At 34.2% G+C, this 24,165-nt stretch overlaps 1 protein-coding gene across 2 annotated transcripts in view; it reads right to left on the bottom strand.

Moving 5' to 3' along the window:
* Positions 1–716: 716 nt before the first annotated feature.
* Positions 717–24,165, bottom strand: part of LOC106111348 (dual specificity tyrosine-phosphorylation-regulated kinase 2) — a 109,043-nt gene continuing 85,594 nt past the window's right edge. The window contains exons 2-8 of one of the 2 annotated variants that reach the window (XM_013293387.1): positions 9,428–9,584; positions 8,308–8,493; positions 5,381–5,483; positions 5,023–5,299; positions 4,221–4,383; positions 3,745–3,863; positions 717–3,020 (exon numbers count right to left, since the gene is read on the bottom strand). In XM_013293387.1, coding sequence (XP_013148841.1) covers positions 5,023–5,299; positions 5,381–5,483; positions 8,308–8,493; positions 9,428–9,584 — 723 coding nt within the window. In that variant the 3' untranslated portion in view covers positions 717–3,020; positions 3,745–3,863; positions 4,221–4,383. The remainder of the gene's footprint in view (positions 3,021–3,744; positions 3,864–4,220; positions 4,384–5,022; positions 5,300–5,380; positions 5,484–8,307; positions 8,494–9,427; positions 9,585–24,165) is intronic. The other variant, XM_013293386.1, reaches the window with a different exon arrangement.

The following is a 24,165-nucleotide window of genomic DNA, read 5'->3' as shown; positions in this document are numbered from 1 at the left end:
GCTACATGTGAAATGATACTTATGGCTATTACCTGGCAGTTAGCACGTTTGATGATTGCGAAATGTAATACTGATCAATGCCAAGTCACAGAGGGAGATAGACGAAAAGCGAGACGAAATATCACAATTTCATAACGAAAATATCGCCAGCAAAATGCGCATCTCTTATATTGAGGTTTTCAAACTTGGCGGCTCTGAACTTCGCTTACAATTATAGATATAATCTAACCTAGAATATAAACCTGACCCCTTAGACAAAGTAACATTCGATTGTCGCTATCGCTGAAAATTCAAAAATGTATGAAAATCTCGAAAAGTCAAAAATGTATGAAACTGACATTAACATTTGATAAGTCACGTGCTTGTCACGTATTCATTTCTATACATTTCGACAAATTTTGTCGATTCTACAAGCAACATCGCTAATAGAAAGTCAATTTGTCTAGAGGCCTTCTAATATAAAGAAGTTAGTTTGATATTTCTCCGTAACATGTAGGTCGACAGACATAATAAGAATAAAGTTTTTATATTCCTGGTCAGACTATAATATAGTATAAAGGGTGCGCGATCTTGAGCCGCCGTCTAAATTGAAACGCCCAATACCCTCAAAACAAAATCTATACAATAATTGACTAAATACCTTAAACCGCTACATGGGTATAAAAAAAAATCAACGTCAAATACCAAGACGTTACATTAAACTATTGAGCATAACATTATACGAAAGGCAGTCATCATAATAAAAATTATTGACAAAAAAAAATGCTTAATTTGAGTATAGTGAGATACTGTCAAAGAATAAAATACGAGGCTAAAAACGTAGACTTGATACAGAAGCGTACATAGGTAAATTACCCTTTGGTAATAAAACAATAATATAGAAATTCCTAATGATTACACAAATGCTAAAGAAATTTAAATACAATTCTATGCAGAAAAATTCATTGTTACGGATTGTCAAATTTCATTGTCATGCATTGTCAAATTGTAAATCCGCCAGAAGTAAAGCAAAAACCAATCATTTACAAAAAAAGTAAAAATACAACGATATTTCCTTTTGTAAATTATCGTACATTTGTATTTCCTATGTAATAAACATATAGAAAAAACTATAAAACTATTTGAAAAATAAAAAAAATGCATTTACTTCGTTCACATAAGAAATAGGCCTTATAAAATGTCACAATTATCGGGAAGACAAAACCATTAATTTTTAAAAAATCAAAGTCAAACATATTGCACTAGATAATTAAAGAAAGGACTAGACACATTAATGGTGCTATGCGATTTTAGTCTACACTTTAATGGAAGAATTCAGATTTAATCTATGACACTATTTATCCTAATATTATGCAATCCCTTGAAGTTCTAAATGTGCCTAGTCCAGACACTGAAACCATACAGAAACTTATCTAAAATTTCAATCAACAATATTTTCTAGAACATTCTCAAGTTAAAATCCGGATATGTTTGAACTTTATTTACCATACAAGGAACCATTTTTAGTTAAGTAGTAAAATTAAAACATAGTTTGGATTACGCAAAAAATGTACTTATAATGCTATGCTATGAGTTGTAATTAATAGAATGGCTATATAAAAACCTTTCAGCCGATCACAACATACTATGATATCCGTTACAAAAATTTAGCATAGCTTCTTAACTAGCTTAAAAGGCCTTGTATCTATCTACCCTTAAGTCCTTTAAGAATTCCGATTTAAGGTCACCATTTCGTCGCAATTACAACATTACCATATCACTTGAGAGAAATTAACTAAATACGAAGTAACTTATATTAAGAAATTATTAGAAAAAAAGTGACAAATTGATTTTTGTACAAAAAATCGTTAAATCACACACATCAATATTTCAGTTCGCTTATATCTATGTTATTTTCGAGAGAGATTTTTTTTTCAATAAGGAAAAAAAACAAATCGACGCCGTTCACTGGTGCGGTACAGAGGGCGGTTAAAAATAAAAATTCAGTCAAAATCTTGTGGTCGAAGGCTGCAAGATTCTACGAATTTCAATCGATAACGCACCAAAAAGCGAGTTACGTCACAAAAAAATCAACTCTCGAAATCTAACAAGTCGTCAAAATTGTTCAAAGAGTTTCCTTAAACAGTGGTCGAGTTTCCTACACACTAAAACGGGACTTAGCAGGCACTAAACATTCCACCGAACGCACGTTATCTTAATTTAATACGTATACGAACATAGAAAACAGTAAAACACCACGGTATTCGCACAATTCCACTAGATGTCCGTTACATTATGTAGTCTTTATTTTATTTATTGAGATCAATAACGCCGCCGCGCACTAGTCACTACCCCCATCCCTCCCCTCCACCACCCCCACTGGCTCACATTACACTACGTAGGAACATAAAAAATATTGTGCATCGCATACACTAAATATACAATCACTAACCGACCCCTTCGACTCACAATGTAGGGTAGTTATAAAATAAACTCCAAAGAACATCTAATACTTTAGGTATAAAATTTCACTAGTAGTCTTTACAGTTTACACAGATTACAAACCTCCTTTTTCTAAGTCGGTTATTTTTTTAATACAAATTACTGGAAGGCCAATCAAACATACACGATATATCTAAGTCAGTACAAGGCAGTGGGGGGGGGGGGCACGTCACTGCAGCCAACACTGGCGAACACTAACACCAACTTGCTTCAATTGTACTTGTGTGTGTACTTTCTTAGTGTTTCCTCCAAGTTCGTCAATGTCCATCAGCTAGAGCCAGAGCGGGGCCACAGCGGGGCGTGTGGGGCCAGGGGGCGCGTGCGAGGATCGGGGGCGGGGGCGGGGGCGGCGGCGTGTCCGGAGCGGGGGCCGGGGCCGGGGGCGGGCGGCATCAGACGAGGTGGTCGCGGTCGTCAAGCGAGGCGTCCGAGTCGCGGTCTGCGCGCAGCTCGCGCTCGAGGTCGAGGCTGCGTCTCTCGAGCTCGAGCCGCGCGGGGCCCGCCGCGTGCGCTCGCCGCGGCGCTTCAAGTGATGACACCTGAAAACAACGATTGTCTAGTAAGGTGAGTTTGTCTAGTAAGGCATGATTGGCCGGTAATGTTTTCTAGTAAGGTGTGATTGTCCGGTAATGTTTGATTGTCTAGTAAGGTATGATTGTCCGGTAATGTTTGATTGTCTAGTAAGGTATGATTGTCCGGTAATGTTTGATTGTCTAGTAAGGTATGATTGTCCGGTAATGATTGATTGTCTAGTAAGGTGTGATTGTCCGGTAATATTTCATTATCTAGTAAGGTATGATTGTCCGGTAATGTTTGATTGTCTAGTAAGGTGTGATTGTCCGGTAATGTTTGATTATCTCGTAAGGTGTGATTGTCTAGTAAGGTGTGATTGTCCGGTAATGTTTGATTATCTCGTAAGGTGTGATTGTCTATTAAACTTGTAAGGTGCCAAAAACACTATGACACTTTATATTTGTACGTTTTTACACGACGGTCGCCACAAAAAATGCGATCAAAACTAAAACATTGCAATTTTGGATAGAAGATTTCATGGTGTAGGAGAGCAAACAGAATGTGTTTAAAATAATTTGAATTATACATTTACAGAAAAAAACAGTCATCACACCACGGGTATAGTTTGTAGTTATAAACTACACATGGATACAGACTGTGTGTAAATACACTTTTAAACTCTAATTATCCGTATTGGTCAGAAATAAATCAATAACTAGTGTTTGGTGGAATTAGGACAGAGGGGCGTACCTTGGCGAGGCGGCGGGCGGAGGGCGGGCGCTAGGAGGGCGCGGGCAGGTGCGGCAGCTTGGCGGCCCAGTACCGCCCCGCGCCGCTCTCCTCCGACAGCGCCGCTTGCAGCTTCGCTTCTGGGAACACAACTATTCTCTTACAAAATTGTTGAACATTACTGTTAACGTCACATCTAACACCATCACTTAAGACAAATCTGATGCCTAATATCAGTATAGTATTAGTCAGATACCTCTAATGATCTACCTTAGTATAGTTAAATATACACTTAGGGCCTGTCCCGGCAAATTGTAAATTGTCTGATAACAATCGAACATGTAAAATATGTGATGGAAATATCAGATTTTGGGACCTTATCTGACAGTGACTTTATTTATAAGCTATCTGAGCCTCTATCAGCCAGTGATAGGACAAGCTCTAAGGCACCAAATTTAAATTAATACTGCAAAAAATGTAATCTCAATATCACTCACTTGCGACTTGAGCCGTGTTGAAGGTGACGGGGGTGCGCGCGAGCGGCGTGCGCAGAGAGCCCCCCCGCCCGCCGACACCCCCCGCGCCCGCCGTGCCCCCCGCGCCCGCCGCACCCGCCGCGCCCGCCGCGCCCCCCGACTGCCGGCAACAGAACAACCATATCTATACACAATTACTACATCATAACATTGACACATAATACATGGATTTATTGAGATTTTACACATTAACTAAGTTTTCCCAGGTACTGTAAAATAGACGATTGATTGACACACTGTTACAGATTTACACTTTTTATTTCAGATCGTTTATCAAAAACAAACTTTTTACTCAAATACGCGCCCATGTGTTTTTGCATTGAAAGTAAAAAAATAATTCGTAAGCAACGCAACGAAAAAATATTTGGTACCATTAACTAAAATGTTTTGAAATAAATTTCATATTAAAATTATAAAATAATATAACACATTGTAAACTTAAAACATAAAAATAAAAGCAACTTATAAAATAAAAATTAAATAAAACTAAGGCAACATCACTTATATTTTTTGTACAAGTTATTGATTAGCCCACAAAAGTAATATTTTTAATATACCATGTACCTCAGATCGATTAGAAATAAAAAGAAATACTTATCAAATGATGTATTTTTAACCATTTCAAGTCAATTAATTTTTTTTAAGATAGAATTGTTTTTGAATAATTAACGCTTTAAACCATAAATTAAAAGATTTTATTTCCAAATCTAAGTGATGATGGCCTTAGTTAAAACAAAAAAAAATAAGCGGAACCAAAACGAACCTATTTGTCGGTGCACTTGGGCTGGGCGAGCCGTTTGACGTGGTGCGCTATACTAACGTGGTTGGCGGGCAGCGCCTGCGGTTGGGCGTGGGACTGCGCCTGCGCATGGCCGTGGGACTGCGAGTGCGCGTGGCCGTGGGACTGAGAGTTCGCGTGCGCGTGGGACTGGGCGTGGGGCTCGTCGTCATGCGGCGGCCGGGGCAGCCGACGCCGCAGCCACGCGTGCCTTAACGCCTGCGCGGGTGTTAACCTTTTCTCTGGCTCCCATTCTAAACATCTGTAATCAAGTAATTCAGGAGTTAAGTATTGAATTCGATAGTTAAAGCTTAATGCACAATTAAGTGTATCTCCAACTGACCTTCTGATGAAATCAATGAAGAACTTATCCTGGCAACCTTTGAGTGCTGTGACGAAACTCTTGGAGCCGGGAGGGCCTCGCGACTTACCTCTTCTCGACATACCTGTAACGAACAACATTTACACATTAAGGATCACATTCACGGCTTTAATCGAGAGGGGTAAGTAGTCAATATGGTTTTCTGTAAGATGCGATTCGAACGCACTTATATTGGTGCAGATATATGATTACATGTGTATCATATTGCGTCCCACATAACATTTAGTTTGGCGCAATCCATTTCCACTGGGGTTATTACACCGCCTTATTAAATCATCGTTTATTGTCCGTCGAGACGTAACAATTGAGCAGACAAACAAGCGTCGCGTCGTCGTTCATAAAGCACTCGCTTTGCATTTCTTTTGGTAGCTTGCCAAGTAATGTTGCGTATACACTAGAGTGATTAGAATGAACATTAGGAAATAGAGCAGAAATTCGCTACTCGTCGTATCATCTATTTCAACATTTAATTACTGGTAATGTTCCGTATCCCTAATTCGAGGTCTTTATTGTAAATCTATTTTGTTCTATTCTATTGGTAGACGAGACGACTAATGTTCGATGTTCGTAAGCTATTTATTCAACTGTTCAATCTTTACATTTTCATAGTTGGCAATAAGCCAATTCTTATTGACTTATGTCTGAACTTGACAGAGCCTAGACTAGACTTGGCAATATAAGAATCTAATAAGGATAAAACTATTTACAAGCATACTAATCAATAGTACTGCAGAATCTTTGGAAGAACAGCCAGAGTGCGTGCGTTACTATTAAAATTTTACAGTATTTTACAGAAGTACATAACAAATTTTACTGAGTTTTTTAACTAATGGAAAATATCGGCAAAGGTAACTATTTCCACAACAGTATGTCAGCACCTTTATGGGCAATAATTTGTATGAACGCGATAAATTCAGTATAACATTACATCAGCGAGCTTTTATAGTTTGTTAAATGTTACATTTTATGGAATGTTTCATTTTCCTTATAATTTAACTGCTTTGGTGTTTAGTTGTAAGGAGAAATTTAATCAGACCAACGTCGCATTTTGCTTTTAATCTTACTTTGTTTTTTTTTTTTTAATAAGCTAGCAAACCCGCAAGCCGCTACCTGTGTTCGCCGGAACAGCTAAGCCGGCTAAAGTGGCAAGTGGTGGCCGGTAAAAAATTCGTCATTTACCTATGCCTATCTATAATAAACAAAGGAAGAGATGCACAGAAAGAGGATTTTCCCTTACCATGCGTCTTTTCCTTTTCCAAATCTACATTTCCTTCAAACCATTTCATTATAGTTAAAGAATGGGTATGGAAAGTGGACTATATGCGACACAAACACTCATTAGGCGAAACGCGGAATCGCATCCACTTCCCGCCAGTCTTATGTGTGGTCGTGGTATTGCACTGGGCGAGTAGTACATAACAAAATATGTTATTGAAGGCCTTGCCAGTGTTAAATAATTTTGTCTTTTACAACGAAATTTGGAGCAACAAATTATTGTTTAATAAAGTGAACGTCAAATGAATACATAAAAAAACTATTTGCTAGAAATTCTCCAAACCTTGTAACAGGATCTAGGTCGACACTTGAATTTATCTTAATTAGACTGCTTCAGATTGTCAACAAAATATTTGCGTAACAATTTTACAATGTATGCCAGTGGGACCCATGTGTTATTTTTATATATCTGAGTACTATTTACTGGTAATCGTGAATTAATCAATGTCAAGTAATTTAGGAAGATTTAGTATAAAAATCTTTAATCGAATTAAAACTCACAACATTAGTTATAGACATGACCGACTATCAAATATAATTTTTCGTTCCTATAAAAACTCCATTTAGTTGACATTTTATGTCCCTTCCTTTAAATTAATAACGAACTGAACTATTGTACATAACTGAACTATATAGAATTAAGTCACAAACGGCCTAATATTCAAACGACTTTAAATTAACAGCGTCTTAAAAGATAAGGCCACGCCAACTCCAAATTCGATTAACATTTTGTTAACAACACATACGAAGCCAAGTGTTTAAGATTCGTTCCAGTATACAGCTGTAGGCTTTATATTACATGAATAAAAAAGTCTATTCCATATGTTTTAATTGCTGAACTGTATCTTAGGAAGTGAATAATCAATTTCCGTCATCCATACTTAACTATTGAATCACACATTTAACCTGTGTTAAAACCTATGATAATCTTTAGATTCCTGCCAAAAAATCTCTCAGTGGGTGTGGAATTTGTGATTCAGAGCGTACTGCAGTACTGACGTAGTCGTATGGGAATGGTGAGAGTCGACGAGTTTATATTTTTTGTCAACTCTGTGACATATCGATATAAATAAGTATGATCTGTATGCAGCATGAACTGAAGATTCTAGTAAAGGTGGTTATCGACTGTGTATGTGATACAATCATTTTTGTATTTTTAATAATAATGATACATTATTTTTTAAAAGCTAATAAAGAAAAAGAGACGGTATTTAAAACAAACATCCAAAAATTCAAGTTCTCAAATCAATTAGAATTGTGTTAATTGTATGGTTTTACTGTACTTTTACTGTACAAAAAAATCCTAGCGATAAATCTACACACACTGTTCGCCAATTGTAATAGCTCTAATGTGTCCTCAGCTTAAGCATTTCTAACGCATACATTTAAAAACAAATACGACAATACAATGAAACTTGCATTTGCACAAATTCCAATCTTATTACACCAGATAAATTGCGAATTTTCCTTAAAAAAAGCTTTTACAAAAATATTCTAACTTCAGCAAGGCTCATAGACATACGGTAAACGAGAAAATGCTAGTCTACCTTAGTTAGGGCGAGAAATCAAAACTAAGGGTCTCTCAAGCGTTAAAAAGATAGCTTTGTATTTACCTCCACTGAGCACAGTAGTGCCATCTGGTAGCGTAGTAGCTGTGCAGTACCGCGGCAGACCCTTGCTGCTGATGAAGTTCTTTGCCCTCTTTCCCTGTTCTATCAGCTTCTGAGGCGGCATGCCCAGAAGTTCGATGATACACGCCATCTGGTCAGCCTCATCCTCTCCCGGCAGTAAGGGGAACCCTGGAATTTACAACGATTACATTGTATAAAAAAAATTGTAATATAATAAGATAAGTAAGCCTTCAAGTAATATCGACAGTGGTTTATTAAGGCTTATTCTATAAGAGAGATAAATCTTTACTAAGGGTCTGCTTAATTAGCCATTAAACTACTTTGAACCAGGCTGAATATAATCATTAACAAAAACAGATATCCGATCTGATACACTTATCAGAGGCGTTGTTTTTTTTTTAAAAAAAAAATCAATTTACGTTTTATAAGCTTTGTCATTTGTCAGCACTGCAATGGTTTAGCCTGTCGGTGGTCTATGTTAGTATCAACATTGTATTAGTAAATAGCGTACAGCTTCAATATGTTTCAATCGTTACTTGCTGACGGGTTAATGCATTTATGATATATCTATCCACGAGATCGAAATCTAGCATTTCAATAACCACAATCTTCCGCTATTCATAGATTTGAATCAAGCGGAAGCATAACATTTTTGTTTGATGTAAAATCTATAACATGTGCGTTTTAATTCTATCTATGCTTCTATACTTATATTATAAAGATGAAACATTTGTATTTTTGTATGCATTAATTCAAAAAACTACAGGTCCGCTTTGAAAAATTCGTTCACCGTTACGAAGGTAATTTATTTGTGAGTAACATAGGCTAAATTTTTTATTTTCACGCGTACGAAGTAGCGAGCAACAGCTAGTCATAAATATTTCTCTTTTCGGATAGCTGGTCAAATTAATGATTGCAAGATAGTTTGTCTTAATATATAAAAATTTTGATTAGACTAGGATATTGTTAGTGTCTGAACAGCAACTCAAATAACTTAGATTTTATTAAACAAACTATAGCCTTAATTTTATCACCATCATTTCACATGAACAGAACAGAACACCTGAAGGTTACCTGTAAATATAAACCAACGTAGACTGACCTGTTAGTAACTCCGCCAGTATGCAGCCGAGGGACCACATATCGATAGGCATGCCGTACCTGGCGCCCATCATCACCTCAGGCGCGCGGTAGAACCTCGACTGTATATATGTATACACGCGTTGGTGCTCGTAGCACGAACTGCCGAAGTCTATCACCTGAAAAGACAAACAAAAAAACATTAATATACGAATTTGTATTCAATAAATTCAGTAGGAATTACAAAGGAATGTGATAATATTTTAAACGAGTTTATATGACTGATCCTATTATAACGAATGAGGTGCCTAATGTACTCTTCCCCTAAGTATCACAGGGTCTATACTCAGAAAAGTTTTTTAATTAACTAAAAAGAATGTTATTTTTTTATAGCATAGCTGTACCCGTGCGACTTCATACGCATATAATTATGAAAACATTATTTAATTGTTTACATTTGTCAAATTATCAATTGCAAATGTCAAAACGACACGATGACAAACCTTGCTTTCTTAATGTTGGCAGCAACTTATGGTCTCTTTCCCACATTTGGGTTTTCTATCTAAAATGTACCCCCCTTAGTTTAATGGCGTGAAAAGGTATAACCTAAAGCTTGACGTAAGTTTAGGGCTTTTCATTAAAAACAATTATTATTCAAAAATATGCTGTAATTTGTGACATCTTAGGCAACAAAGAAGTGTGTGTTTACGCTTTATTATAAGAGTATAGAAGTATAGATTAAACGTTAATATATTAAATAAATATAACGATATTTCAACTGATATGAAACACATTAATTTTTTCAAGCATCCTCCATCCATTAAGTCATCGGCACGCGAGTAAAAAATTACAAATTGAAACAATATTTATTCGGACATGTTTTAATATTGAAATAATTTATTTTTCCACTTCAAAGACTTACTATTTATATTGAATAATGAATTTTCATATGTACATTATTTTCATAGTTGTTTCAAATACAAGATATTGTTAAAATAGTGTTTACATTATCGATGAAAAACACAAAAGGGTTAACAAATTCTAAAATTAATTTTGAAATCATCTTATAATTTAGAAAAATTAAATACCTATTCTGAATGTCTGAATCTTCTTGTAAAAAAAACACCCACATAATTTATTTTCAAAATTATTTTTACGTCCCAATTAACATTTAAGTTTACACTCGAGGGGCATTTCACGGCCTCATAACTCATCTGAATAGACGATACGTTCCCACGTTACATCCCGTAAGAATACGAGACGTAACACGTTACAAATTCATGTGACGAGATTAAATGATGTGACAAGGTCGGACACCGCTGTGAGGTCACACAGATGTCAAGATTTAATCAGATTTATGTTGACGAATTTAAAAATATAATGCGGTGCATAGGCGTCACTGATCTCATTCGTATATTTTACTCAAGGCTGTCTAAACTTCACTTTAGTAACTAATAGAGCACCAAGTAAGTTTACCTATATTTTTAAACTTCCGATTTAATATTTAATAAGCCGATCTTAACAAATATTTAGGAAATCGAGTTAACAATTAGTTAAAGAAATGAATAAACTATTGTAACCGATACCGGAACGCTTATCCGATTATGAATCCCACAACCACACAGACTCGCACGCATTCGCACGGAAGCATCTCGAAGTATACTAAAGCTATATAAAGTTGAGTTAAACGAATTTAATCAATACATCTGAATCTATTTGAAATTAATACGTTCCATGCAGCTAATTTATTGTGAACCCTCCAAGCTAATAGGTGGAATGAGTACAAGGATTTTCTTTCTATATACACTATTAACAAAGATAACATTTGCGATTGTATTCGATTTAAAATATGTAGTAACACCGATCCGATTGTCAGTGTAACATACGATGTAATCTGCAATCGATAGCGCAAACCGATATTCCGACTACCACTGTACACTTTATCGATCACATACCGATAAGAATCGATCGTATCGTTTAAAAATCGGAACAACTGCCCGGTATCAGACATGCGTGTGTATACGCATTAATTGACGCACGCGAGCACAATTATAGCTGTGTCTCAATGGCCTATTGTCCGACGATGTATGGACATCATATTAACAGCATTAAGAACCCAGAACGCACGAATGATTACCTTTTTTGCTGTTATAGTTCCGTTTCTATTATAGAAACAACTATTAACTTGTCTTTTGTTTGTACATACCGTGTTGTATTAGGCCATTAAATTAATAGAGAATTTAGTTATGTTACAATCAAACTATTTGCATATCTGTCTAAAAAGATCAGAAACAAAGTGGATTTTCACAGATACATAGAGGTATATATATCTAAAATGTTTTTATAAACATAACTGATATAACATTTTAGTGATGTTTGTTTAAATATTTACTAATAGACTACGAGCTGTATTGATAGACGGTTATCATAACCTAAAAATCAGCAAAGTAGAGCAGACGTCACAGTTCATTTCTTTCATTTGCATAACAAGTTCATTGACTCGACGTTACATTTATCGTCAATGTTTTCCATTCGATGGCTGTCTATCAACGAAAAATACAAAGTGAAAATTTACGCAATCTAATATTTTATACAAAGTGCAGGTTTTTATTTGCAACTTAATCAAATGGAACTTCATAAAAAATATAAATAATTGTTTGAATATATGACAAAAGAAACACACGTTTTCTTATTGACCAAAGACAATATTGGAGTCGCCGTTTATTAGATTTGACAACGGTATAGATAATGGTAAAGTACAACGATCGGGGTTACTATACAAGAAGATTAATTTTATCGAACAAACTTTTAACACCACTTACATCATTTAAGAGGGAGCCCAAACATTTGGCCAGAGCGGTTTGGTTTAAAATGAAAGCATGTATAACCGAGATATATATAATAACAAAGGTTTCCTGTATCGTATTATTTCTGTTACTGTAAATATATTCTTCATAAATATCGAGGCTCGTACGCACAATCATAAGAAATAAAACATACTTCACCATTGTTACTTTTATCTCATTGAATATAAATAAATTTATTTATGGTTACAGGTTCAGCTTGTTTTACTACGAATTTGATGATACTAAGGCAACGGAAAATGTATTGATATATCCTTTACTGATTTAGAAAATGGACATTGTATAATATTATATGAATCTTAAAAAAGTTTTAAAATATCTCATCAGATACATAATACCATGCTTATGCTATAATAATGCATTGGACCCTTGGATTACACAACAAAAGTCGAAAACTTCTTAAGTCAACACAAATTAAATTATTTATAACAATAACTGAACGACATTTTAACAAACGACACAATACATTTCGATCGGAACATCTTTGCCATCCATTTTCCAACACTTCGAAACGTCCCAAAAGAATTCGGTTACATTCCACATACATCGATGTGTGTCAATGGTCCACATTTGCATTGTCAGGTTCAGGAAGCGCGATGTACACATATTCCTGAGAAAGTTGTGACAGTTATAAGTGGGAGATATATTGTCCTAAATCGGATGTTTCTCCGAAGCGCCGGCGACGTTGGCAGAGTGTCAAGCGTGACTCCTCGGATGAGACACAGGACCAGACCAGACCAAGTAAATGTAGACGGGAATTGCAGTCACCAGATCCATGTTATATTAAAAAAAATAGCAAATAGACACTAAGACACTGCTAAAATATAGGCTTGTTCGATAATCTTTGCTGTGTCTTAATTAATCTATCCGTAGAATTCTACTCTCTGTTACATTACTTTTGACAAAGTAGTAACAATATCATATACTCAATTACGAAGTTTTTCTAAATATAAAAAGTAAGTTTTAACATATAGATACTATTCTACAAACATCTACGACTACGGAAGTCTTTTTGAGGTAAATTTAAATACGCCGCAAACCTTTCCCACCTTACGCTTTTGTGATATTTTACTTGTGACCGTTACAAAGGAGCTCGTTATATCTTTGCATTTTGCATTTCAAAACGAAATGAATACAAGCAAAAAGCATTCATACAACGAGATAAATTACATCTCTGTATAACACTTACCTACGTTTACGAGTACTAGCAAATTCAAAGAAGTTTTAAAGAACATATTTTAATTGAAAAACTAACTCTAAATTGATTTTTGTGTATAAAATAAGTATGATAAAAACTATAACAGCTGGTATAAACATAACTTCGGAGAGTGCATTCAATATTGCGTTTTGCGTTTCAGTCTAACTTTATAGTGTCATAAATCAGCTATATTTTGAGTTGAGCGACCAAAATCCGTCGCATATTGTCGAAAATAGTGGCTAACCTTGCGTCGCGTGACTTAGGGACGTCGGATATTAAATCCCCAACGATTTATATGCGAAATAGTTAAATCTATACTATTATAATAAAGCGTAAACACACACTTCTTTGTTGCCTGGGATGTCAGCAATTACAGCATATTTTTGAATAATTCCTTTTTTAATAAAAAGCCCTACACTTACGTCACGCTTTAGGCTATATATTTTAAGGCCATTAAACTTAGGGGGGATATATTTTGGATAAAAACCCTAATGTGGGTAAGAGACCATAAGTTGCTGCCAACATCAAGGAAACAAGGTTATCATCATGTCATGTAATTTTGACATTTGTAATTGATAATTTGTCAAATGTAAACAATAAGATAATATTTTCATAATTTCATGCGGATGAAGTCGCACGGGAGTAACTAAATATTTAGAAACAAAACCTAATGAAGAAGTTCTGTTTTTTTGTAAATTAAGCCATTAGAGGGATAAATATGTTTTAATTCAGCTTGTAGTAAAATTGCCACAAAACTCTTTAAATGACATTCTTATTCTTATTTACCTTTACTTATAGACAATCGAATAATAGTATTAAAAAAGGAATTAATAAATGCGAAAACAACAAAAGTTACCTACTCCGTACACGCATTGTCACCACAATAATGGGGTACGTGATATCCTATATAGAGATGGGTGAAAGAACATCTGATCTAGAGTGATAACTGAGATGACGGATGATAGTTATCTGGAGGACGAAGACCCGGTGTGCCGATCCTACAGTTGTAGGATAAGGGGAGATGATGACGTGACATCACTGTTCATAACTTAGTGAGTTAACAATATTTAAGTGCTACAACAGTGGAAGCTCACTGTATTGAAGTAAACATTAACGCACGACCTCCCTCATTCGCATGTGATGGATAGTATTATGATCGGATAATTTGTGATCGCTTGGCAAACGAAAATCCGTTGGCAAAGTTCGCTACTGATTTATGTTGTGTTTAGTATATCGTTTGGATATTAGTCAAGGAGTGATTGTTACATGTAAATCATATTTAAGAAGGACTAAATATACATTTACTCAGAGGGACAGACAGAGATACGAATCCTCATTTATCGTACATACTTAAACACTACTTTTCATGTAACATAAAATTAGATATTCAAAAAAAGTCTTATGTACTCTTCTTGTTAAATATATAACAACTCAGTTGTAATGAAACAAGTATAATTTCTACGATTTGAATTTAAAACTACGTTTAATTTTCAAGGAAAACAGAAATACGTGAATATGTGAAAAGTCTTACATTTTCCTTGACGACCTGTTGATATAAAACCAAGGTCACACAGAGAGCGATGCTACTGACATAAAATGTCAACATATGTGTTGCACATAATAAAAAAGAAGTAAAAAAAAAAATCATAAACCTCACCATTAGGCAATTAATATTGTTTATGAGAAGGAATATTTTCTTACGCTAAATTTCATTTATTTCTCTATAAAAAGAGTGTCATTGTGTACATTTTTATTCAATTTTCAAATCAATTTTAGTACATTTTACTAAGATTAAGAAGATTTCATTCTACATTATTACGAGTTTAATAGCATAAGCAAAATACATTTACATCAGTACGTTAGAACAGTTTCAAAATTTCCTTTCAATAACAATTAACGGTACTCAAACATGAATAGAATTACCGAGAACCGTATCCTATGCACCGAGTTATTTGAGTGTTAGCCCCCACGCAAATATACTAAAACCGTATTATTACGTAAAGTAATAATCTTAAATTAGTACGGCCTATATTACGATGTTATGCAATATATCTTCGCATTCAGTGGGTCACGTACGTTATTCATAAAGATAATGCAGATGTGTGCGTAGGCGTTGATTGTAAGGATATTTGCAGGTTAACTATGGGTCATTTCCGATCTAAAATTTTGTTATTCTTTGTTACGGTAAATATTACTCTTGATATTTTAGCTGATAAAATAAATAACATCAACATTTAGAAACATAAAAACGTAATAAAGATATAGGTATTTCCTTAGAAAGATGTGAGTAATGCCTAACTTTCAATTAGATCTTAAACTTAAAAGCGCGCGTAGCAAATTCCAAATCATTATAAAGTTAGTTTAGCTCAACATGAATTGTCGATGTTCATCAAAGCATTGTCCTGATCATTCCCAGTCGACTCTAATGTTGCTCGTTCATTTGAATGAATCGATAATTTCGATGTAATCGCGCCATCCGGTCATCGACCTCTCTTTCACTAATAGCCGCGGTCATTTAACTAAATATCATTGAAACTGAATATCCTTGACACTTGTAAAAAATTATTTGTGAGAACTTGTCACTGCATGGTTGGTTTTTAAAACTAAATAAGTTTAGCTACTAAAAAGGCTCTTTTACACCCAGCTCATTCAGATCTTTAAATTTAGTGGAATCACTTCTTATACAGATGACTGAAGAATAGAGATATCACCTCTAGCAAAGATTACTGGATATTCCGTAAATTCTAATTCGATCGTACAGCATAGTTTCTTTGTATTACAATGTTTATATTGACGTCATGTTAAATCCGATTGTTTGTTTCGCAATTAATGTTCTACATAGATGAGTAAGTTATTAATTGAGTGCACTATGCCTCCAAATTAATGAATACATTTTCTATTGACTTATGAAACATAAATATTGACTCCAAAAGACATAGATGGGATTTTTTGAAAATTCTTGTGAAGGACCAAATTCTACCTAATATGAACACGAGGTTGTCGTGTTTGTTTGTTGTTTATCGACAATGTTACATGTTAATCGTCAAGTAGATTTCCGCAAAACAATAACATGTTAAATATTGAAATATTAATTAAAATTTCAAATTAAATTAAGTATGGACTTAAGTAATTTATTATGCAAACGATACTAGAAAATGCATATAAATGAACTATCTATGGTAATATTATGTAAAGTCTATTCGCTTCAGTCTATTTATATCTTTAACTGTTATACCGCACCGCATCCGAGATATAAAACTTTTATCTGCCATCGACGAGAGAATTAATGTTCTATGACAGAATGAGGTCGTAAGCTTCCATATCACCCTTTTTATTACTATAAAATGCTTTCTAACACCAAGATTCTTTATAGGCACAAGCAGTTTTTCTCTAAGACATTTAAACAAATAAGTTTTAGAGTGTACATTAGTGAAAACGTCAATCAATTTATCTTATGGTACACATGTTTATAGTCTATACTTTTCATTATTTTGGTATTTCAAAGGAGATATTTGCGGTACTGTTTTTAAAAACATTAAAGGAAATGAGAAATACAGATATAATTGGAATAGATGTTTAATATAGCTGGCATCTAAAATAACCTCTATGCCTGATCTTATTTCCTGTATATAAAAATACAGTTATGATTTAGAAATTCGCATGTCGAAAGTAGAGAAGGATAAAGGAAGTCGTTAACAATCAAATTGAGTATCTTTACCACACCGGAAACTAAGAATAGCTCTTTGAGATAAAGTAGTAAAATTCTTAAGGATAAATCTATAAAATTTACTTAATGTTAGTAAAATTACGTCATTATCGACCTTTTATTTATATCTAGGAAACCAAAATTATTTCAAATAGACTACAGTTTACTAATAATGTCAGGCACACAAAAATATATTTATTGGAGTAGATATTGATTTATTACACCACAAATAAGGTTATTGAAATCAAAATATTAAAACGGTGGCTATAAATCTACATTCCTAGGGTATTTTCGTTTTAAACCCATGGTCATGGTAAGAGCGCTCTTAAATTATCCCTATGGAATTTTCACAAGGACGCAGTCTGGTAAAGAATAATAAAATTCAACGGAACACCAATCAATCACAGCCGTAACAATTCAAGAATAAAGTTGTAAATTATATCGACCGCGTCCGGTTGTTTTTCGTAGTATAACCACGAATATCAGGCGCCGCTAATTCATCCATTGCAATAGTTTATTTTAACAAAGCAAACCAGGTCAAGAAAATCAAAACGGCGTTAGAAAAGTAGGCATAACCTTCACCGAGAGAACTGTGCGAAAAATGATAGCGTTCGTACCGACAGACACGTGTGTTCTGTTACAGAAATTTGTCCTTATTACATATGGATATAAGACCGACAATACGTTACATAGTGTTACGAAACATGAGGAGAACATTGCAAAGATAATTACCGAACAGATGTGGCACCGCGACCTCAATACACGTTAACCGTTTGCCACGTAATTAAGACGTTTCCAGGGAGTCGTCGATCCGTGTCACTAGAGACGAAAAGTAACGTTTTCGCGTGAACTCGCGATGATTTTGTATAATTAATTTCGTGGGAAACATTCGGCGAAAGCGAAAGCAGTACGAAGCTTTTCAAAAATTGGGGTGTGTCGAGTGACCCAGTGGAGCGGTCGTTGGAAGTGAGCCCAAAACGTGCGACGTTTTCCTAAAACTCAATTTATGTTTTCCACGTACTGAAAATCTCGAGTAAATTTAAAGGGCGGGTCTCGTTTATACTAGGTTAGTAACAATGTTGTGCTTTACAAAGTTTCGCTTTCTTGAGTCCAGTTGCTTTTTTATTTAACAAAAAGCGATGATTACTTTATAAGTTTCGATTAAAAATGTTAAAAACTTTGGTATTTGGAACATATAAATAATTTATAACGATTTTACTAACTTGTATTAATTTTAACGTAATTTTAGTTGTGCTTTTTAGTTGCTTTATCGAAGTCATTAAGTTTTTCAATATAGAAATAAATTTAGAACGTTGTAAACATTTTGTATTAGGGCGTTGTGAGTTCATTGTACAAGAAACGGCCTTAATAACAGTTTCTTTGAACAAATAAATGTAACACATGAAACGAATGTTTTAACCATATCGGCGATGTAATAAAATACAAAGGTAGACATTTTATTGTTTCCAGGTCTTTTTTATGTACAGAATACTACTATACATACAAAGATACATATAAACAACCATTATAAGAGGAACCACTTACGTATTACAAAATGTAATAGTACCTAATAATAGCTGGTCTTATCCAAATATAAAGATGCAATAACTTGTATTTTTTTTTTGCTTTTTCACAATCTTAATTACATTTACGTCGACTATGTATAATTTATTTTCGGATGCAAGCAATCTTTCAGCCGTTATACTCCATTTCGCGTGAAACTTAATTTTCTTTGACGACTACAATTTTAGTTTTCCAAGTATTACAAACTGTTGGAAAAGTCAGTATTTTTTTAATATTTCACATGACACGCGTCAACGCATTAGCAACATCCTTTGTATGTTAGTTTTTTTTGCGAAGTATTTATTTAAAATTATGTTACAATTCTCAATTCAACGAAGACTCAAATTATTCAGTGATACAATGACAAGCGTACACCGATAATTATAAAAAAAATAGTAAAAAAACACAAAACATATTCCCGTTTAAGAAAAGAGAAACCGAATCAGCAGTTATTCTATACTAATATAATAATATAAAGAGGAAAGATTTGTATTTTTGTATGTATTGAAATAACTCAAAACTACTGGGTGGATTTTGAAAATACTTTCACCGTTAGAAAAACGCCTTGCCTGGTATTTTATTTGTGAGTAACATTGGCTGTTTTTTATATTTTTTACGCGGGCGAATTCGCAAGCAACAGCAAATTTATAATATTAGGATTTGTGAACTTTCATTATAATTAAAAAGTATGTAAGTAATACTTAACCGAAAACCTAATATAAGTCAGTAGTCCAGATCAAATTTAGATTAGCTTAAATTTTAATTCCTAAACTATTAAGAAAAACACACGAGAAAATAAGCCTATCAATTATTCCCTTTTATTTTGTATCGCAAACATCAAACACGGTTAACACGGTTACAGGGAAATATCTGCGCTACAAACAAACGTATACGATTCTATTCTAATTAGCGAAGGTAGGTAAACAGAATAGTGTAATAGTGTAAACGGTCCGCATTCACGATAACGCGCACGTGTGAGTTACGTAAGCGCTAATCGCGTTTACGTTACGACTGTTTATCAATAGTTGGTTGTGAATCAAACGTACAAAAGCTTGTCTATGTGTTCCTGTTTACCTTTAATTAGCGTGATTAAAGGAAAGTTATAATAACGGAAGACATTTCAGGTAAATTGAATATAGGTAGAGCCGTGTATCTTGTACGGAACGAATATACAGATCAGCTAAAATTCACATAACAAAAACAAATATTACTTCACAGATTTGTTAAAATAAATTTAAAAGTTTACACTGCGATCGTGCTCTTTACAGAATCCTTTTTAATAAAAAAAGGCAAAGCTAACGGAAGACTGCAAAAAAAAAAAAAAAAACACGAGCCGCAAAATTATCATCGATAATGTTAGTTTCCCAAGAAGGCATAACAGCAAGACAGTGCAGTATTCTGCTATTTTTTAACGGCGGGATTTAACCCCGCGGTGACAGTAGATGCATACAAACAGTAGTAGTACTGCACTGTCTCCTGCTCTGTGTGACTGTTCTGTCCTCGTGTGAAACAGATATAACTCCAAAGATAAACAGACGCAGCGGAGTGTAAACAAATGCGAACGTTTATGCCCTTCGGACGCCAGACTGCGTTTAAACCTCGATTTTTACCAATAAACAGTTCCGAGAACCGCGACCGCATCCTCGCTTAAATCAGTGCTTGCGTGTAAAAATCGATAAATAAAAAAAATATTACGTCATCGATTCTGCCAATCGATTTTTAAGACTGGCCGGTAAACTGCAATAACCGTGTTACAATCGCCATATAAGATAACTTGGTTAATTTAAGTAGTAAATACGAATGAAGACAGATAAACGCCAATTACACGAAACTCTAATTGAACATAAAAATGTCAAGGTGCCAAATTGAAAAATTACCCGACTCGTAAATTACCAAAGTTGGGTCGCGGCCCGACCAACTTGGAATGTAAAGGAAGCGCTATCTAAGCACTTCGCGGAAGCAATTCTTTAAATTATATACTCGAGGAAATTTAAGTTAATACGGTTTCATTTTAATTCTTTAAAAAGAAATATTATGAATCACTTAACGGCGACAAACTCAACTTACAAATACAAAACGGTAATTAAGGTAAAACAAATAAAAAAACTAAACCGACATCCAAACAAAATACACTAGAAAGTAACTACAAAATTCCTTGATTAATTAAACCAACCTTATTGTAGTTGTTATGTCTATATTAGTCAATTATTTTTTCTTTGATGTCCAGTCGAAGTAAATATGATATTTATAGGTAAGGCTTTCTACATTTTTAATATAACAATTGGCATACACAATTTAACGTGTAGTAACATTTAAGAATTGAATATATCTTGACTGACACCGACTAAGTAATAATAATTGTACACATATAGGTTCGTATGCGTCTATTAGTATGTGCTTTCTAATGCGAGCACACGTATATTTGAACCCGTAAGGCCTATATGAGTTTCTAAATTTTTTTTTAATGGTCGTTATATTTATGTACTGTACAATAATGATATCTCCATATTTTCAAAGATAATAAAAAAGATGGCAACATGTTTTGAACAGGTGTTTCTGTAGTAGAAACTCAAAACAGTAACTACGAAATATCAACTTTTTATATCACTCCGATTATGGTTCGACAAATAATCAAAATCGTGATAAACATTATTTTCGAAATAAATCCGAAAAGGTCAACCACCATAAATGATTAAAAAAATCTTTCGTGGAATACAATTTCGAAATGTATCTTTATGTTTTTTACTTTGATGTTAAAGTAATAAAGATATGGCAATAACAATAATTGTAATAATTTGGTCATGTTGGAATCTGTAAGGAAGTTGTGCGGTGGGCAAATGGGTCGATGCAAAGAGAAATAAAATATTCAGTGCGAAGACACATATCGTATACTATAGATATGTCAGGTTTGATGTGATTCAGAAACAGAAGAGGCAGAAGTTAGATTTTTACTTATAATAAACGCAAAAGTTTACCATCTGGTTTGTTAGGTGTTTCCTAAGCGGCTTAACAGATCTCAATGAAAATTGACATAGAAACAGAACATAATCTGGAAGAGAACATAGGCTACTTATGATCCCTGAAATTGTTACGGTTCTCGGATTTATTTGTTTTGACATAAATTATAATATTATAGGCAAAATTTAATTAACAATTTTAATCTAAATATAACATTCTATAAAAGCAATTTAGGGTATTATTGTTTCAACACCGTCTTAAGGAATTACCCCTTTTACTTTTAAAACTGTTAAAGCTCAATAAAGAAAGACAACAAATGTTGTTAAAGTTATTTTCGGTTAAAAATGTCTTTAATTGAGGGCACAATGTTTCAATACCCAATGTGTTGTTAATTCTGGATTCATGTTCCTGGATACTAAATACTTATTTTGGGTAGTAAAGTAGAACAAAAACAGAAGACTAATTTCATTTAGAATTTTCAAGACGCATTATTCTAACGTTTAGATTTTTTTAAATAGAGATGTTCACACATACATCTAAAATATATCACCAAGAAATTAAACGAGTCGTGAGTTTTCTTTTTCTAAAGCATCGCCTGCGAGCATTCGTAATTCATCTCATGGCAGTAATTGCAGCTCCAATTCCTTTATTAAATTATCGTGGTAAAATCTACGTAGGAAAATTCTACAGTCTAGTTCACGCGCGGAATTCAAAACAAACTTTGACGACCTTAACTTAATATAAATAAGGATTAATTTAGAACATGCTATAAATCGCAATTGTACGGTGAGCGGAGCGGCAAACTACATATTTCCACATTCATATCTCGCTAATTCGATCTTAATACTACTTGTACTAAGTGTTATATTCGTGTGCACATATTGGGATGTAGGGCTAAACTACATAAACTATGTACTTATACGTTTCCAGCTTTGTCGGACAGTCGCGAGTAAACGTCTAATTACCGCGGGAACCCTTCCGTGAATATCAGGACTAGGGACGTCTCTACAGAAATGTATATCTAAAGACGATTAATTAATTTTTTGATTTTCTTTACTTCACGAAATAACCAGTAAGCACGACATATAAAGAGCACTTTTTAAAACAATGTAAACTATAAGAATCTATCATTATATTGTATCACCGCAAAGATATGGTGGGGATATATTTGTAAAATGTGTTAGGTGTAAAACGAATAAAAAAATAAATGTATGCAAGCAATGCATGTAATTTAACGAACAAAAACATAAAAAACTATCTTCCTAGTTCATTAACTATGGTAACTTTATCGATAACAATTTAAACACCCGCACATCACTACACATTATGGGTCACTGAATATTCTTATACCTACATGTTGACAGTGTAGGGTAGTTTGTAATATGCCTGTTTGTTCAGCGAATGTAAAGTTGCAAGTGGACTTAAGCATTGCTTTGTAGAACGAAGTACGTATTGAATTGGTTTGTTTTAACAGGGATACAAAGGCGTTCCGCTGTTGAACATAAAACGATCTGAAGTCGGTACGGTTTAATAAACATATATAGCGATTTCACGCTATAAAATATCATATTTCTACAAAGATTGGTTGAAAAATCAGTATAAAAACAAATTTTATATACATGTTTATTTCTAAAGGGTTTTTATGCCGATATTAACGAATACGTCGATAGCTACAGATCAATATTTTCATTTATACCTCTTTTATGACGTATCTCATCTGAATAAACTCCGATGCCACATATTCATGTGGCATCGGAGTTATATTAATAATTTTAATGTTTTACGTAGGTTACCCTATCCCTCTTCTTACTATTAATGTGGTCAAAATGTGAACTTATTGAACGTTAAACATTCCCTATCCAGAGTTATTACTTATTATATTAACCGTACAGACCTCTTTCCACTAAGCGACTAGCTTACCCGCTATATTTATACTATTTCTGTGAATCTACTTCCAAAGTCAAGAGAATAGATCCGCTAGTGGGAAAAGGTCTTAACGCTTAATTGATAGAGCTTAACCTATACATAGATAATAGTCCAAATAGCTCGCGTATCCTTTGTGTCACACGCCAGGTGTTGACAACAAAGAGACTATTGCATGAAGATTAATTAACATGGACACTGATGCTTGATTGCGTGAACTAATTCCAATAAATTATGCTCCGACATTCAAATAACAATAATAATTATTTGCTATGAAGTTATGCAATTCATTATGACTGTGCATTAAATCCAAATTGACCAACTCATTACGATGTTATGTACTACACAGTTTTTGGCCGTGTAAACGGAAATTTGTTATCATACAACGTGGACTCAGTGGTCGTGGTATTACACATCCATTCCTGCAGCTGCAACAAGTCGACGGAGACTCTACCATTGTTACATTTTTATGTAGATCTGTCATTTTGTCATATTTAAATTTTTTATATTAACTCCTCTGATGTAATCTTCAGTTATTAGGAATATTG

The sequence above is a fragment of the Papilio polytes genome, unplaced genomic scaffold, assembly GCF_000836215.1.
Source record: "Papilio polytes unplaced genomic scaffold, Ppol_1.0 DF824169.1, whole genome shotgun sequence".
Classification (NCBI taxonomy): domain Eukaryota; kingdom Metazoa; phylum Arthropoda; class Insecta; order Lepidoptera; family Papilionidae; genus Papilio; species Papilio polytes.
Note: the sequence above shows the minus strand (reverse complement) of the source record. Positions and strands in the feature narration are given on the sequence as shown.